The 16,699-nt window shown below is 27.8% G+C and overlaps 1 protein-coding gene across 2 annotated transcripts; it reads right to left on the reverse strand.

The window, feature by feature from the left end:
- Positions 1-2,343: 2,343 nt before the first annotated feature.
- LOC115715107 (uncharacterized) lies at positions 2,344-6,029 on the reverse strand. 2 transcript variants are annotated; one of them, XM_030643916.2, is made up of 5 exons: positions 5,846-6,029; positions 5,009-5,202; positions 4,540-4,829; positions 3,264-3,458; positions 2,344-2,742 (listed from the first exon to the last, which is right to left on the reverse strand). In XM_030643916.2, exons 3-5 carry the CDS (start codon positions 4,822-4,824, stop codon positions 2,665-2,667), a joined length of 558 nt encoding a protein of 185 aa, XP_030499776.2. In that variant the 5' UTR covers positions 4,825-4,829; positions 5,009-5,202; positions 5,846-6,029; the 3' UTR covers positions 2,344-2,664. The 2 variants fall into 2 exon arrangements, with proteins under 2 accessions (XP_030499776.2, XP_060969152.1); XM_061113169.1 differs by having other exon boundaries at positions 4,540-5,202.
- Positions 6,030-16,699: the final 10,670 nt, after the last annotated feature.

Below are 16,699 nucleotides of genomic sequence, written 5' to 3' on the forward strand. Positions count from 1 at the left end.
ATTTCTGACAATAAAAAATCTGTATTTATTAATTTTTAGGAATGTACCGTTGAAAATAATTTTTTTTTTTTTTGAAATGGACCGTTGAAAATAATTGGACAATATTTTGAAATCTTTTGGACAGAGTTAAAATTGGATTAATGTTAATTTTTATAGTATAATTATATTAAAATGATATATATTGTAGAATACAAAAGTGGGATTGGGGGATAATAATAATAAGTAAAAATTGTAGAGCAATATTAAAAAAAAGGAATTTTTAATTTTATGGTTTGTAAAATATGTCTTTCGGTTAGAAAATGAGCTATTCTGGTTCGAGGAGGTTCCAACACGAACTCTAGTTTGCTGCATTGTTAATCTTGTGTGACTCTGTTCACCACGTCAAAAAAAAATATATATATATATATATATATATATAAGTTTGTTGAAATGTGATTTTTTCTTAAAAAAATTATTTCATGAGAAAATTTAGAAATAAAGTTAAAAAATATATAAAAAAAAACGTACATAATTATCGTTTATGATAATTGCTTCCTCTTTGTTTACTCTTAATTGATTTTCCCATACATTTTAACTTTTTTTTTTTTTAATTTTCTCGTAAAATAATATTTTTTAAAACAAAATATATATTTTCACACAAAAAATTATAAAAAAAAATGTAAGACATGCAAATCTACCAATATAACATACATTTTGATCATAATTCCTAAATTATTAATTAATGTTAAAATAATCAAAATTTCAGTATATTTTTGTGTAACCTTTTAATGATTCTGGTTTAATAATTATCAAATTTAGATATAAAAATTATACATAATTAAATGTTAAATATTGTGAATTATCAAATTACTAAACTTCTATTATATTTAACAATTTAAAATTAATAAATTCTATCAGTTACCTCTAAAAAAAATCTCGAGCTAACAAGTAGCACACCTTAGATTGGAGTCACAAGGTTTTATATCTTAGGACTTGAAGATACATGTTAAAAGTAAATCCACAGTCTCGTAAGAATATGAAATGTTTAAGATTAGAAGTTTTAACCACGTATATACCTCATGACCCGAAAGCCTTGTTAGTATTAGGAAAGAAAGAAACCTTTATTCGCGACTTAAAAAAGATACATATGAAATCACCGATCAGTAGTATAATATTAGTTCATTTATCTGATCGACCAATAAAATAGAAAACTTAAATTGTCCAAAGAGTTGTTACATCTCTAGGATTCACTTTTCACTGCACGACATTCAAGGGAGTGACCCAAATTACTCAATCGGTAAAATGGAATTTTTTTTACATAAAAAGTAGTTAATTATTATATTAACCTCTACAAGTGGTGTAAGTTTTATACCAGGCTCGACTCTAGGCTAGGCCTGCATTTAAGGCCCACCCAATCCAAATGTCAAAACAATTTTTTTTTAAAAAAAAATATACATAAAATTCACCCAATCTCAGAGTTGACGCGAGTATTAATTTGCTCGACGAACTGTAAATAGAACTGAAGCATACCATATACTCTGTCAAAATCATACTAGTACTTGGATCGTACAAATTTTCAATCCTCAATACAATTTCTCACTAAGACATTTTTAAGCATGCTTTATTTTATTTATTGAATTACATTTTCTTATGTAATATTCATACAATGTAAATGATTAGAGCCTACCAATTATAATGTGTAAAAAAAATATCAATTATAAGGTAATTTGATTGGTTCCACTAAAAAATATTTAGTTTTTTCCAATTAAATTGGAAAAAGTAAAAGAAATACAAATTATTGAGTAAAATACTTTCAAGGAATGAAGTCTACAAACAATCATAAATGTTTTGGTAATGGAGTGTGGCCTGATGAGTCTTCAACAAACAAGCAAGTAAACCACTAGAAAAATATAGTATGGAATTAGAATGATTAAGTAAATAAATAAGAAAGATCATTCTAAATTCTAATACAAGATTAAGTTTTTTAAAAAAGTAAATAAATAATAATAATAATTTTATTAATTTTCATAATTGCATATTAAAAATTTTCCATTCCCACTCATTTGTTTTCATTACTCCCAAGTAGTAATTGTGAACTTAATATTGTATTCATTCACTTTGACTTCTTGCTTTTCTACTTTTTATTCATGTTATATATATGAAAATACATTTCAAATCATGCATATGCTATCTTTTTATAAACACTATAGTTAAAGATAATCTAAATGTAATTATTATGTTTGATGCAAGTATCCACTATATACTCTCAGTCCAATTGCTTAAGTAAATAATTTATCTTTTCAATTAATGTAAAAAGTAGAGAAAACATTACATTTTGAGCCTTGCAGATTTGAAGTGGTTCTGTTTATAATAGGCAATAAATTTGCATTTATATTTATGGCAAATGTTGTATCATATTGCTAGCAAATCCTACTACATTATAATCATCTCTATTCACAGAGACCAAGAAAAAAAAAAGCCAATAACTACCAGAATTTCTCTTTTTGAACTTATCCAATTTCTTTTTTGACTAGTTATGATGCAGCAAAGACTCCACAAATGGTCTAGGCAATCATATGAAATGATCCATCCATGGTTATGTATACCTATGTTGTATTAAACAACAGTATCATAATTTCAATTCTTAACTTGTAACTGTAACTTAACATGTTGAACAAGTACCTATCAGTTGTTTTTCACACTTTCTTCGACTCGGGTAAGAGCGTCCGTGAGCACATCAATAGTCCAGTCTTTCACATCTTCCTGTGTAAAACATATAAACATGAAGTGTAAGAATAATGGCATTTGCCCATCAGTGTATAATTCCATTTTTTCTTTATTAGACACAAAATTGCTAAGGCACACTTAGATAATCCATAATTAAATGATAAAAAAAAGTGTAAATAATCTGTAAACATGGTCTAAAGAAATGAAAGATGATAGAATTGTCAAAAAGAGAAAAAAAGTAGAATTTCGGAAATCAATGAGTTGAATGCGGGGTTAGAAAACAGTGGGCACTAGTTTTAAGACCAGTAACATGCTAATATGAAAGTAAGCAACATTAAGTTAACTGCAAGTACAAACTCAGGAGATTGGTTAAACATCTGAGACAAATGAAAAATAAGCAACATCTATAAGTACCGAATTTTTAACAGACACTAGCATTTTCTAGCCTTGTTATGCTAACTAAGAAGAAAATATTGAGGTTGTGTTAGACAACAATAGCTAACGATCTTAAAAAAAAGCGCTGGAGTTGGTTGCCAGATACTATATATGTTGCATACCTTGCGTAATGGTTCACCCGTTCTTATTCGTGCATTTGGACGGGCAAGTTTGGATTCAAATGGAGTCCTGGGCCTCACTTCCTGAATTGCTTCCCACTCTTCACGAGTTAGCATCCTGACTGTGCCTTGACCCTCAGGAGCATCCTCTATTTGCTTCTCAATCCTCTCTTGTACTTTTGTATCACTATATTCATACTACCAACAAAAATCAAGCACATTAATCATTCATAACCGAAAACCTATGTCAAGATAATGCAAAACTTGAGCCATATTTTGGTTGTTACTAGTTATTCCCTAGTAGTCATACAACTTATCTTAACCTGTATAGCCAAAGTACTATTTTCCAGTCATCAAGAAAATCACACGTTTTTCCACTTTTCGTGCTGCTAAGCATACCATGTAAACAAAATTAAAAAGATAAAGATAAATGATCAAAACAGTGCAGCACATGAAATTTTCACATCAATGATCTGAATTATTTAGTGTAACAGTGAATACTCCTTAAAATTTCTCAGCAATAGCTTGATTAAAAAGAATTCTAACTCAAAATCATTACTAATGTGAATAAAGTATAGTCTTCTTATACGAAACTCATTGATCACCACTTGAGGCTAGCTATCTTATCAACAAAAAATTGCCACTCATGGAGAACTGAAACAAATGTAGCACAGAAAATATTTGCATCAATGATCTGAATCCTTTTGGAAAATTTACTCATTTGTCTTCATCCATTAAGAAATTTTTGGTAACAAAAGACTATCCCAAAGCCATTAGTAATATCCTTAATTGATCATTGTATATTAGAGAGGAAAAAATTCAAAGTACCATTTAATTTCTATTCTCAAACAAGGTCTATCACTAACAGTATGTTTGGTAGGAGGTATTTAAGGAGGGAAGGATTGAAGATAATGGATTGGGCTTATCCATCCATAGTCTCATAGTCTATGTTTGTTTGGTAAGAAGGAAAGAATTAAGGGAAGGATAGAGGTGTGGATTCCAAATCCACAAGGGCCCACCAAATTTAGTCTTCTCTCATTTAGAGGGATTGCCACACCTTTCCTTCCTCTCAATTTACCAAACAACTTCTAAGGACACACCAATTCCATCCACTACTTTCCCTTTTCCACACCTTATACCAATCCATCCTTGCCGTTTTCCATCCATCATTCCAAACAAAGCATAAGTAACAGCTTTGTTGAAACAACTTATCAAACATTACAAAGGTATACAGTCAAAAGACTATAAAGATTTAATTTTTAGAGAAATGGAATAATACCATATAAAGGAGCTTTGCAGCAATGGCGATCCCAATGAAAGTTAAGGTCATGGGCAGAGTCGGCGTGTCAAGGTACTTCAGACCCTCAGGAACCAACACCACAAACGCATCATTCTTCTTGATCTTCTTCCTCTTCTTCTCCCTTTCTGCAACTTTCTGCTTTAAACTTTCAGTTGGCCCATTGCGAGGTTGATGATGATGAAGAAGATGAAGACTATGAGATACATTGCGCAACTGGAATTGCCTCTGAATCAACATTGAGAGTTTTTTACAAGCACCATTCATGATTGCTGAAATATTTTATTTATAGGCTTATTACAAAATGAGCGAATATGAACAAGAACACAAACATAGCTACACAAGGTTCAATAGGTGAACAGTTATAACTCTACAAATGGTATGAATTCAACTTGTGAAATTGTAAATTGGAGAAGAAAAAGACCATAAATTCCCAATGTACAAGTAAAACCTCTGTATTAATAATCCTTATCAGAAAATGTCCACAAGAGATTGATATGGATGGATCGAATCCGCTTCAAGATGACTTGTTGGGGTTCAATTTCCGTCAAAACTTGTGAGTGGAATTTTGCAAAGTGTGGAGGTAGTCGGGCCGGAAGAGACAGGCTACAACAGACTCTGCCCCAACTTCTCAGAATTATGGTGCTGGAATGAAAAAAGATAATAATAAGCAGTTCAATTTGATTGGCTAATTAAAAAGAAGAGTAGCTCATCAATGTCTTATTAAGAATATTTGGTTTGGCCATTGATAATGCAAGTTCTTTTCACCAGCTTATTACTTTCTCTCTACTTGTAAAAACTACAACTTCTGAGAATAATGGTGTTGTAATGAAAAAAGATAATAATAATCAGTTCAATTTGATTGGTTAATTATAGAGTAATTAAAAGGAAGTGTATCTCATCAATGTCTTATTAAGAATATTTGGTTTGGCCATTGATAATGCCAGTTATTTTCACAAGCTTATTACTTTCTCCTACTTCTAAAGACTCTAAATACTGAGATGGGGTGTTGCAATGAAAAATGATAATAATAATAATAATAATCAGTTCAATTTGATTGGCTAATTGCAGTAATTAAAAACAAGACTATCTCATCAATCTGTTAAAGAATATTTCATTTGACCACTGATAAAGCAAGCTCTTTTCACAAACTCCAAATTCTGAGAATTAAAAAAAAATGATAAATCTGAATGGAATTTCAAAATAATAAAAAGCAGTAGAATTTGATTGGGTAATTAGTAATGAAAAAGGAGTATTTGATTTCAGAATAGTGGAGATATTTTGTTACCTCAACAATGGTAGCACCGTAAGTTGAGGCCGGAGAAGAGAGGGCGAGGCCGGCGCCGAGGAGAGTGGGGATAATGAATAGAGTCGTGTAGTGTAATTGGGAATTTGGGAGAGCAATAACAATCCAAATGCCTAAAAATGAAACCCTCCTCTCCTCCCCAATTAAGGTGTGGTAACTTGTATATGAATTTTTAATGTTTTAGGCAAAATATATATATTAAAAGAAAAAAAAAAATTAGGTGATGCAAATTCCTTTCCCACTTTTTTTTTTTTTTTTTTTGTTCTGATAATCTCGAGAACCACGTGTTAGTTATAGGAGTTTATATTTCAGTCTACTTTAATTGGGTTATCGATAATTACCTCAAAAAATTTCATCACACATATAACACTACCTACAACAAGGACTAAGCTTATGTGGTGGGTTTCGAATCCTGATTCAAACAAGAAAATATGTCAATAAAGATAATAACAATTGGTTTTAGGCAAAATTATTAGTACACTAGAACCTCTATTCAAGAATACTCTATTCAAGAATAACCTCTAATTTGTTATAAAAAATTGAAGTCTCAATTTGGGCCAGTTATAAATAAGAATAACCTCTATATTGTAATTAGTTATACATTTTTTAAGTCCCGTATTAATAAAATATACCTCTATATAAGAATAATTAGATCTTAAATAAATATATACATATATTTTATAAATTTACTTATGTAAAATTAATAATTTTATTTCAAATTATAGTACATGTATAAATATTATATGTACTCGAAAATAATTTTAATATAATATAGTATTAAGAATTGTTTATTGGTATTTTTGTTACACTAATATTTTTTGATATTTTGATTTTTTTTTTCAAGTGTAACTCTATTTAGTTATAACCTCTCAATTAGAATATTATTTTCTTGGTCCCAAGTGTATTCTTGAATAGAGGTTCTACTGTAATTGGAATTGAGTAATTACACCTTAATTATTAATTAGAGGTAATTATAATATATTATTTTTTAAAAATAATTAAGCAATGTATTTAGTTTATTAAATTATGTAATTATTAACTTATTTACCAAACATCAAATTTAGAATTGATATACAATTATTACTTAACATTTAAATACAATGTATTGTAAGTTGCTTAATAATAACACAGTTATTTTCAAACGCACTCTAAAAAAAATAATAATTATATATTGTAATTGATAATTAAAATAAAAAATTTCGGTACTTAATATTTAAAAACAAAAAATGATTTTTAATAGTTAATATTTAAAATAAATTTTTAATTATTACACTTAATTTTGATGGGGTCTTAAGAATTAGTGAATATAATTGGAACTCCTCAATTACTTCTAGCTATACATATATTACATTTTTCAATTCTTACGACTCTAGATGTAATTACATAATATTAATATTTTTACATAATTAATGTTAGTATACTCATTGGACAAACATAAAAATAAGAATTTACTTAATTATTATTCAAATACACATTGTATTTTAAAATAAAGTACAACTACGCTCATATGTAATTACATAGTCACTTTTAAACGTAATTGTGTAATTATTTTTCAATCTTTTAAAAAAATTTATATATATATACTAGGAGAAAGCTACGTGCAAGACACGTATATTTAGTTTTATGTTAGGTGTTATATAATTTAATTAGGAACGATACAAGAAATAATCATATATATTTTAATTTATTATTATGGTCTAATTAATTTTTTTAATATAGAGTGATTAATTATTATTATAAAACACATATTATTACTCGATCTATAAATAGAGACTACTACGAGATTAGTTTTTTCTCATTGGTTTATAACTGTCTTTTATATTATTTCTCATCGATTCTTAAAACCGTTGGCTATGTATCATAAAAATGCAGAACTTTAAATAACGGTTTATAACTATTGGAAAAAATCATTATAAGTGACTGTTTATAACTGTTGGGAAAGACTTCCATCGGATTGTAACCGACGGTAAAAGTTACTTTAAATGACAGTTTATAACTATTAGAAAAAGTCATTTTGTTTATATTGTATTAATATAATAATATATCATTCATATTCATGAGAGTCTTCTTATTTTTTAGCATTTGAACCAAATTAGTAATCATCCATTAACAAAACTGACTATAAAATATAAAACTAAGCTGCTTATGAGTACATCATACCTAAAGAATATAAAAAACTATAATCTATCAATACATATATTGGTATTGGATATATTTTCACCAATATGTATTAAGAAATTTTTGTCAAGTACTTCAACCTTATACATATTATCATCTTCAACAAAATGTACATGACCAAAAGAAAAGAAAACAAGAAAGGAAAAAAACTATTATAAGAGTAAAATAGTAGCGTTATCTATTTCACTTCCTAAATGATAAGTGAGATAAAAAAATCTTGACCACATTTTGTTGTGAGGAGGAGATTGGCTCCTGAACCACTTCCTCACTTATATCCTTCTCAACTTCATAGTTATTTCTTTGTGTTTTGGTGCAGCTGGTCCATTGTTGGGAGATTGTGTGCCTTCAAGCTCATAGTAGTCATCCTCAGAGAACCATAGTATCCATTAGTTGTGCTTAATTTTATATTTGTAATGAATACTTGAAGTTTAGTTCCCACTATTAATATTATCTGCAATTTGTAAAATTACCATATTGATCATCATGAATGAATTTACATTATACCATAAGTTGGGTTTTAAACAAGGAAGAAATTATTTAGAATACGATTAATCATTGCATATGTACTAATTGTTTGTGCATTGTGTTGTACTTACAATTAAAAGTAGAAATAGCCCATTTCTGAAAGAAAGAGTATATTCCTATTAAAAAAGAACAACATTTCAGTGATGAAATAGTAAATTGATAATCAAGGGAGAGTAATATATATGTTCTAATAATAACAGAATAAAGTGTCCAATACCATATGTGTTGGACAGTAGAAACAACAGTACTACAACGAACCTAATTATTGGGCTGCATAAATTTAACAACTCCTTAATACTTACCATATCGTTCCTAAAATACAATCTATTAGAATTCTATATACACATTTATCATAATCTTGCAACATAAAACACAAAGGATATGGAGATTAGAATTTTCAGAATCAACGAATTCGGGCTCTAAACGCATACAATCAAAAACCAAACTACTTTATATCTCATAAAAAAACCTAATCACATAATCACACAAAACTTATTAGTATATAATAAATGTTAGACATTTATATAGACTAAAACATACATGATTATGAATAAAGTGCGGAATTAATAAATCATATATGCACTATAATTTAAGGATCGAAATACCTCCAGCCATTGATTCTTGAGCTTCGAGCCCATAAGCTTTGATGCAGGGGCGAAGCTGGTTGATGTGGGTAATCGGGCTTCCTCGCTCTCGACTCTCTTTAGATGGATTTTCTTTATTATGAACGAATGAGTGAGGCTCGGGAGCCGAGACCCTATATTTATAGGTGAGATACTCCATCGGTGTCAGCGCCACATTAATTGTCGGAATATTTTGACAATTAATTCAGGAAATCAAATCAGGTAATGAATATAGAAATCTGACCATATATAGAATATTACATAATTGATTTTGTCCAGATTCAATGAATATAAAATATTCATTTAACAGAAAATCAATTATTTATTTATTTCCTTAAATAGAAAATCATTTCCTTAATTAGAAAATAATTTCCATAAATAAAATATTCTAATATTCTCCCACTTGGTCAGCATTTAAACTAAAATATTCAAACTGACGTTCCTCGTTATATAATAAACATACGAATCATAGCGACATGTCCTCATTATGAATCGAGTATTATCTTCCATGTATTACAATACATTTACTATATAACAATGTACTTTATGTGGCAATGTACTTAAGCGAATAAACCACAACTTATGTTTATTCGGAGTCCTCTTACGATAATTTTCTCGGATGAAATTAAGGTGCACATAAATATGAGAAAATATCGAAATTAGAGTTTCATAAAATAATTTTTAGTTGTACAAATAAAAAAACTGCATATGGGTTAACTGAATCCCATATTTACTTTATGATCCTTGAATTTGTGTTGCGACATGCCTTTAGTCAAGGATCTATGCGATCACCCAATTCAGTTTGCGTGATTAATGACCACTTATCACGCCTTTTATGGCTAAATACTTAATGTCGATATGCTAGCTTCGACCGGTACTCTTAGAGTTATTAGCCATAAATATTGTGGCTGAATTTATCGCAAAATTTTCTTAATGGCCTAATGAAAGCATGATGCAGACTCTGAGGCCTACTATGAAACTCTATAATACATCATACGAGATGTATCCTCGAAACAAATAAATGAATGTGACTTCTATAGTGGAAATAACAATCAAGATTCTCCACAATATAACTTACTGGTAATCTTAAGGTTGTAATAAAATATTGACTTACGTGAATAAATACAACCAGTGAAGTATGTTAGAATCTAATTGGTTAACTATATTTCCAGATGGTCAATTCATCTTAACAAATATGTATGATTATAATTTTTAGTATCTTAAAGACACCTCATCACTTTGTATGAAGAATAAAGTGGTCTTAACTTTAGTTGATACGATTACTTAACGATCACTGAAACAAATGTAATGCAAAGTCTTATTCGGACTCTTAGGCATACATTAGGCTTCTAAAATAGAACAAATGAATGTTCTTAATTTATTCTCATTCCGAGACCATTTTTGAATCTTTGGTTCGAGGTGAATTTATCTGCTTAAAGATAAAAGTTATATCGGATGAATAATACATAATTTTATTTAATCGAAGATGTTGTAGCTACTCTCTACAATTAATTAAAATTATATATATTATTTATATTTCTTATCTCAAAATAATAATTTGAGATATGAATTATTTCAACTTATATAGAAAACTTTTATCATCATTTGCAAGTAACATATTGTCTACGTATAAAACAAATATTACTCCCGCTGTAACCTTGGTATATAATTATTTCCATAATTCTCTTTTCAAACATAAAGGAAAAGATGATATAATACCAATTTGTGAGATGTTTGTTTTAATCTATAAGTGAACACTTTAAGCTTGCATATGTTCACCACTTATTGGAGGAAAATCTTTATGGCGGCTATATACCTTCTCATACAGTTCTTGTTTGGAATTGATTAATGAATTAAAACGAACAACAAATGCCAAGGTCTGTAATAGAATCTTTTATAAAAACAAGCGAGAATGTAAATCTCCTATGTTATTGATTCTTAGTTCAAAATGAATTTTTTAGCAACGAATATTCTTTTATATCTTTATGTTTCTCAATGTTGCCTAATGAATATTATTGGTGAAAAAAATTTATGCTTAATTAATGTTCTCCACCCCATTGGCAACTTTACTAAAGATAAACTTTATTGCTAATTAAGATATTTATATCTTCATTCATGGCATATTGTACTACAACTTCAATTCTTTATCATCCTATAATTTAATTTGTGTCTCAACTTAACATTGTAGTTGAACTCTTATTGTACAAAATGTAATCAACTTTAGAAAACATTGATCTTATTGTTCTAATAAGTCATCTTAAGGATGGACCAACAAACTCTTAAAAGAGCAAATGGTTCAATATGCATGTTATTTAGAAATTATAAGCAATTACTAAATAACATAACTTATTAAATTTTATCAATGACTTGTAGACTATTAATGATTAGTTATGAATTATCAATAACCATTAACCTTAAGGGTTGTTGTACTAAATCATAATTAATCTAATACTTGAGTGGAAGTTTGAGAAAATATGAATGATCTTTCTCGGAAACTAGGTTCCTAGATTGATCACTCATTTGATCAAGTCAATTCTTAATTCCACAATTCTAGTGTTGTGAGATGGATAATAAAATATGTAACCCTTAAACCTTATAGCTTTTCAAATGAAATATGTTCATTTATTGTTTAGGGCCCAGATCTTTTCTTTGACAATTGTACTCTAACTATATATGGGTATTTATAAAATGTGTACATGTCATCAAGTCGGTTTTCAACCTTATCAACTGAAAAATATATTTGAGAAACAACTTTGGTTAGAACACGATTCGATATGTACACCCCATTGTTGAGTATCAATAGACAAAGATTTAAGAAAGATTGGAGGTTGCTATGTAGGCTCCACCCCATGTCCAAAAAAAACTTAGTTTCTTAAATACGTACCTGTATAATTTCGGTGTACAGCATATGTATCGGGCAATGAATCCATGCTTTTAAAGAAACTTTACAAATAGACTGGGAGTTTATCCATACTCACGAATTTTAATGTAGTATTCTCCATTTTATATTTGATCTCACTATCTTAATATGCAAATGCACCATTTCTCTACTTAAGATTTAAATGTCTTTGAAACATATAAATCTATGCTTTTTTTGTAGAAAAAATTATTTATGTGAGTAATCGTTAAAAAGGAGATGCAAAATTTGAGTCCATGTCTTAAAAATTAATTGACTTGTATGATTTTTAATATGATAGAATTCTAGTATGCCTGGAATTTTGACTTATTGGAATACATATTCTTAATGAAATTCACACAGTTCTAAATAAAGTTAGTAAAATCAAGTGTAATGAATATCCCCATTTACTAACATTTATTCTATTTATGGAGATATGTTCCATAATCTTTAGTGTATAATGTAGAAGAATTCTTATTAATAACACATTTCTTATTGTCGAGATTGAACTTGCATATCTTTATGAGTGACATCATTTGTAGTAAAGACCTGCTAAGTATTATGTCTAAATCAAGTTTCCAATAGAATCTTGGAACATAAAGAGTCTTTGCCAATTTTAAAGCAAAGCCCTAACTTATATTGCTTGTTCTTAAACTTAAATGTGACAACTTATCTTGTCTGTGGATAAGATTTGCTCACGATTCTTGACTTTCTTAGAGTTTATTTGTAAACCTTGCAAGAAATTATGAATGTGGAATAACAATCTAAAATAATCACTTTATGTGTTAATAATCACATTAACTATATTAGAATGAATTCATACACAATAAATTAAAATTTATTGGTGATAATAAAGTGTGATTTATTTTTCTTAATTATACAGTAAAAACTGTACATTTTAGATTAAGTTATCAGAATAAATTTTTGGAAATTTCTCTTGAAAGTATGGAAGAAATTTATGAATAGTGATGTAATAAAATTACATAGATAGTTTTGAGGTTTAAATGAATCATGTTTTTACCAATGAATAAACATGCTTACATATGAAATCTTATTAAACAAAAATTACTGTGGGCTAAATTTTTAATTTAATAAGATTAGATTTAGATGTAGATTATGATAGATTTACACGATTTATGAAAAACACAAAGTTTAATATTTCTATCTCGATGAAAGGTATGAAACACTTAATTATTTATAAATGTTTCAAAATATTATACTTTATGATAAAATTATTAAATTAAATCTACATAATTTCTGTGGGATAAATTAAGAGAATTTAATTTAACATATTAATTATGTAAATATAATAAAAGCCACGTAGGGTAAGATTATTATGTTCACATAATTCATGTCCATTATGTGATCTTGATCCACTTAATGTATATAATTTTATATAATTAAGGATCTTGTTTCCTCCTTTAATTATTTAAAATTATGTAGTTCCTTAGACACCAAAGTATAAATGAAGATTAAAATTTTACTAAATCCAAAATAGCACTGTGGGCTAAATTTTAAATTTAATAAAATTAGATGAACTTTATGATAGATTTAATTAAACAATTAGTTTTGGAAAATGAAGGTTTATTATCTATCTTTAATTAAATTTGTGATAACCTTATTAAAATTAAATCCCATAACTCCTGTAGAGTAAATTAAGAAAATTTAATTTAACATATTATCCTAATTAATTATACAAATATAATAAAATCCACGTAGAATAAAATTATTATCTTTATATAATTAATTACAAGTTATGTCCATTAAGGTGAATTTTAATTAATGTATAATTTTATACAAATAAGGATCTTGTGGCTACTCACAATTATATAAAATTATATGGTTCCATATGACATTAGGTATTGGGCTCTGCACAAAAAGTAATTTCGTTATTAACATAGTAGACAATCATTTGAGATTAATGCTCACTAGTGTAGGTCGTCCAGAAAGATCATTAAAAGCAGATTCTAGATATGAGCATTTGTCCCAAATTCATGTTTTCTTATGTCAACCACAAAATTACTTACATTTTATTCATATTTTATTCATTTTAGGAAGTTTTATGAATATTTTATGAATAATTTTATGAAGTTTTATGAAACTTAATGTCTTATATAAAATATTCAACCTATCTTAATGTTTGAATGTTTAAATATATACTGCTTATAAAAGGAATTTATGTATAGCATTTAAATCATACAAATCAAAATTAATTGTATTAAAAAAAAGTTTGCCAAATAAATACAAATTAATACAATTATTGTATGATAATAAATTAAATGCTTAATTCCATAATATATAATTAATTATGCATTTATGACCATATAATATCTTAAATATTTGCACTAATAATTAATTTGTATAAATAAGGTAAATATACAAATTAAGTACAATTAATTATATGAAATGAATTAAATGTAACATTACAAAATATACTTAATGGCAGATTATCAATTAATTTAATCAATAAATTACTTAATTGGTAAATAAATATAATAATTGCGCACTTAATTGTAGAATAATTAATTATTGACATTCTTAAAATATCACAATTATTGTAATTACATGTAAAAATAAAGCATGTAATTAATTTACCAAGTTAAAAACTTTCCATAATAACTTATTACTAAATAACATATAATATATGAAGATATATGTTAAATAAGAATGGAAAGTTTAAACAAATGTAATTTAATTGACTAAATCAATAAAAATAAGGAAATAAAATAAAATTCCAAAATAAATCAAAATAATAAAATTTGAATTTTCTTAAATTTTTCTTAATTTTCCTTTTTTTTTTTTTTTTTTTTTGAAAAATCTGCCCTGAAAAACGACACGTCGTTTTCAGCTATATGAAAAACGACACGTCGTTTTTACTAAAATGAAAAGTTGCTCACACGAAAAAGCGACACGTCGTTTTCCATGAAGGAAAACGACATGTCATTTTATGAATCTGGCTGCTTGAAAGGCGAAAAACGACATGTCGTTTAAGCAGCAACGGCAATGACGATACTTGAAAAAACGACACGTCGTTTTTCACAAGGGAACAACGACATGTCGTTTTAGTAAACGGCAATGACCAAAAAAACTTAAAAGCGACATGTCGTTTCGGCTTGTTTCGTCGTTTGGTCGTCTTGACGACCTTAGGGTCATTTTGACCGTTTTTACGTGGGTCAAAATGACGGACCGACAAACCGTCAGTGAAGAAAATTTTGCGACCAAATTACGTGTTTTAATCCAGAAATGATCCAAATGAAAAAATAAAGAGATCATGTGGATTTTATGCATAAACACGTAAAAGTCGATTTTTAATTCGATGAAGATGAGTTGGGTCAAAGGTGTTCTTCAAAAAAAAATTTCCAGATTTTGATGTTTATTCAAATCTTTTTCATGCACGAAATCACTCTATAATTTTATATTAATGTGATATTACAATAAAGATTTAAAATATACACCCAAAATATATATATATAAATGTATATATATATATATTTTTTTTTTTTCTTAACGAAGAACGAAACTTAAAACTTTATGTATATATAATATATATCACATAAAATTATCAATCCAATATGAAATATATATAATCATACATAAATATATAAATATATATGAATATCGAGTGTATATACGTGTGTATATATATATATGAAACTCGAAATCTGATCAAAACGAGAGAGATAAAACGCTACGATACCAAGTTTGTTAGACATTTATATAGACTAAAACATACATGATTATGAATAAAGTGCGGAATTAATAAATCATATATATGTATAATTTAAGGATCGAAATACCTCGAAGCCATTGATTCTTGGGCTTGAGCCCACGTAAGCTTTGATGCAACGAGAAGCTGGTTGATGTGGGTAATCGGGCTTCCTCGCTTCTCTCGACTCTCTTTAGATGGATTTCTTTGTTATGAGCAGAATGAGTGAGAGCTCGGGGGCCAAGAGACCTATGTTATAGGTGAGATACTCCATCGATGTCTAGCATACATTAATTGTCGAGAATATTTTGACAATTAATTCAGGAAATCAAATCAGGTAATGAATATAGAAATCTGACCATATATAGAATATTACATAATTGATTTTGTCCAGATTCAATGAATATAAAATATTCATTTAACAGAAAATCAATTATTTATTTATTTCCTTAAATAGAAAATCATTTCCTTAATTAGAAAATAATTTCCATAAATAAAATATTCTAATAATAAATGCTAACATATATAAGACAACTTCCTCGAAGAAAAAAATATACATGTACATCATGATTCATTTGATCAATATTTCATGGCTTACAAAGTTAAAAGGTTATGTATACTTCCCAACCTTCTCCATAGAAAAAATTCAATGATTCAAAAGAATGAGTAAGAATTCAAGTATGAATGAAAATTAATGAGATAACAGTTCATTTATTCGATCATGTTTAATTGTGTTTTCAAGAGCAAAAAAGGGTTAGGAGCAAAATCATTTAACAAGCCAGTATTATCCTTAATTTGGCCAACTGAAATATCTAATGACGGAGAATCGTTGACGAACTATACAAAGCCAGTATGATAATTAAGCATGTGTACTTATATACACACATATATATATATTTATGTATTAT

This window comes from Cannabis sativa, chromosome 4 (assembly GCF_029168945.1).
Source record: "Cannabis sativa cultivar Pink pepper isolate KNU-18-1 chromosome 4, ASM2916894v1, whole genome shotgun sequence".
Classification (NCBI taxonomy): domain Eukaryota; kingdom Viridiplantae; phylum Streptophyta; class Magnoliopsida; order Rosales; family Cannabaceae; genus Cannabis; species Cannabis sativa.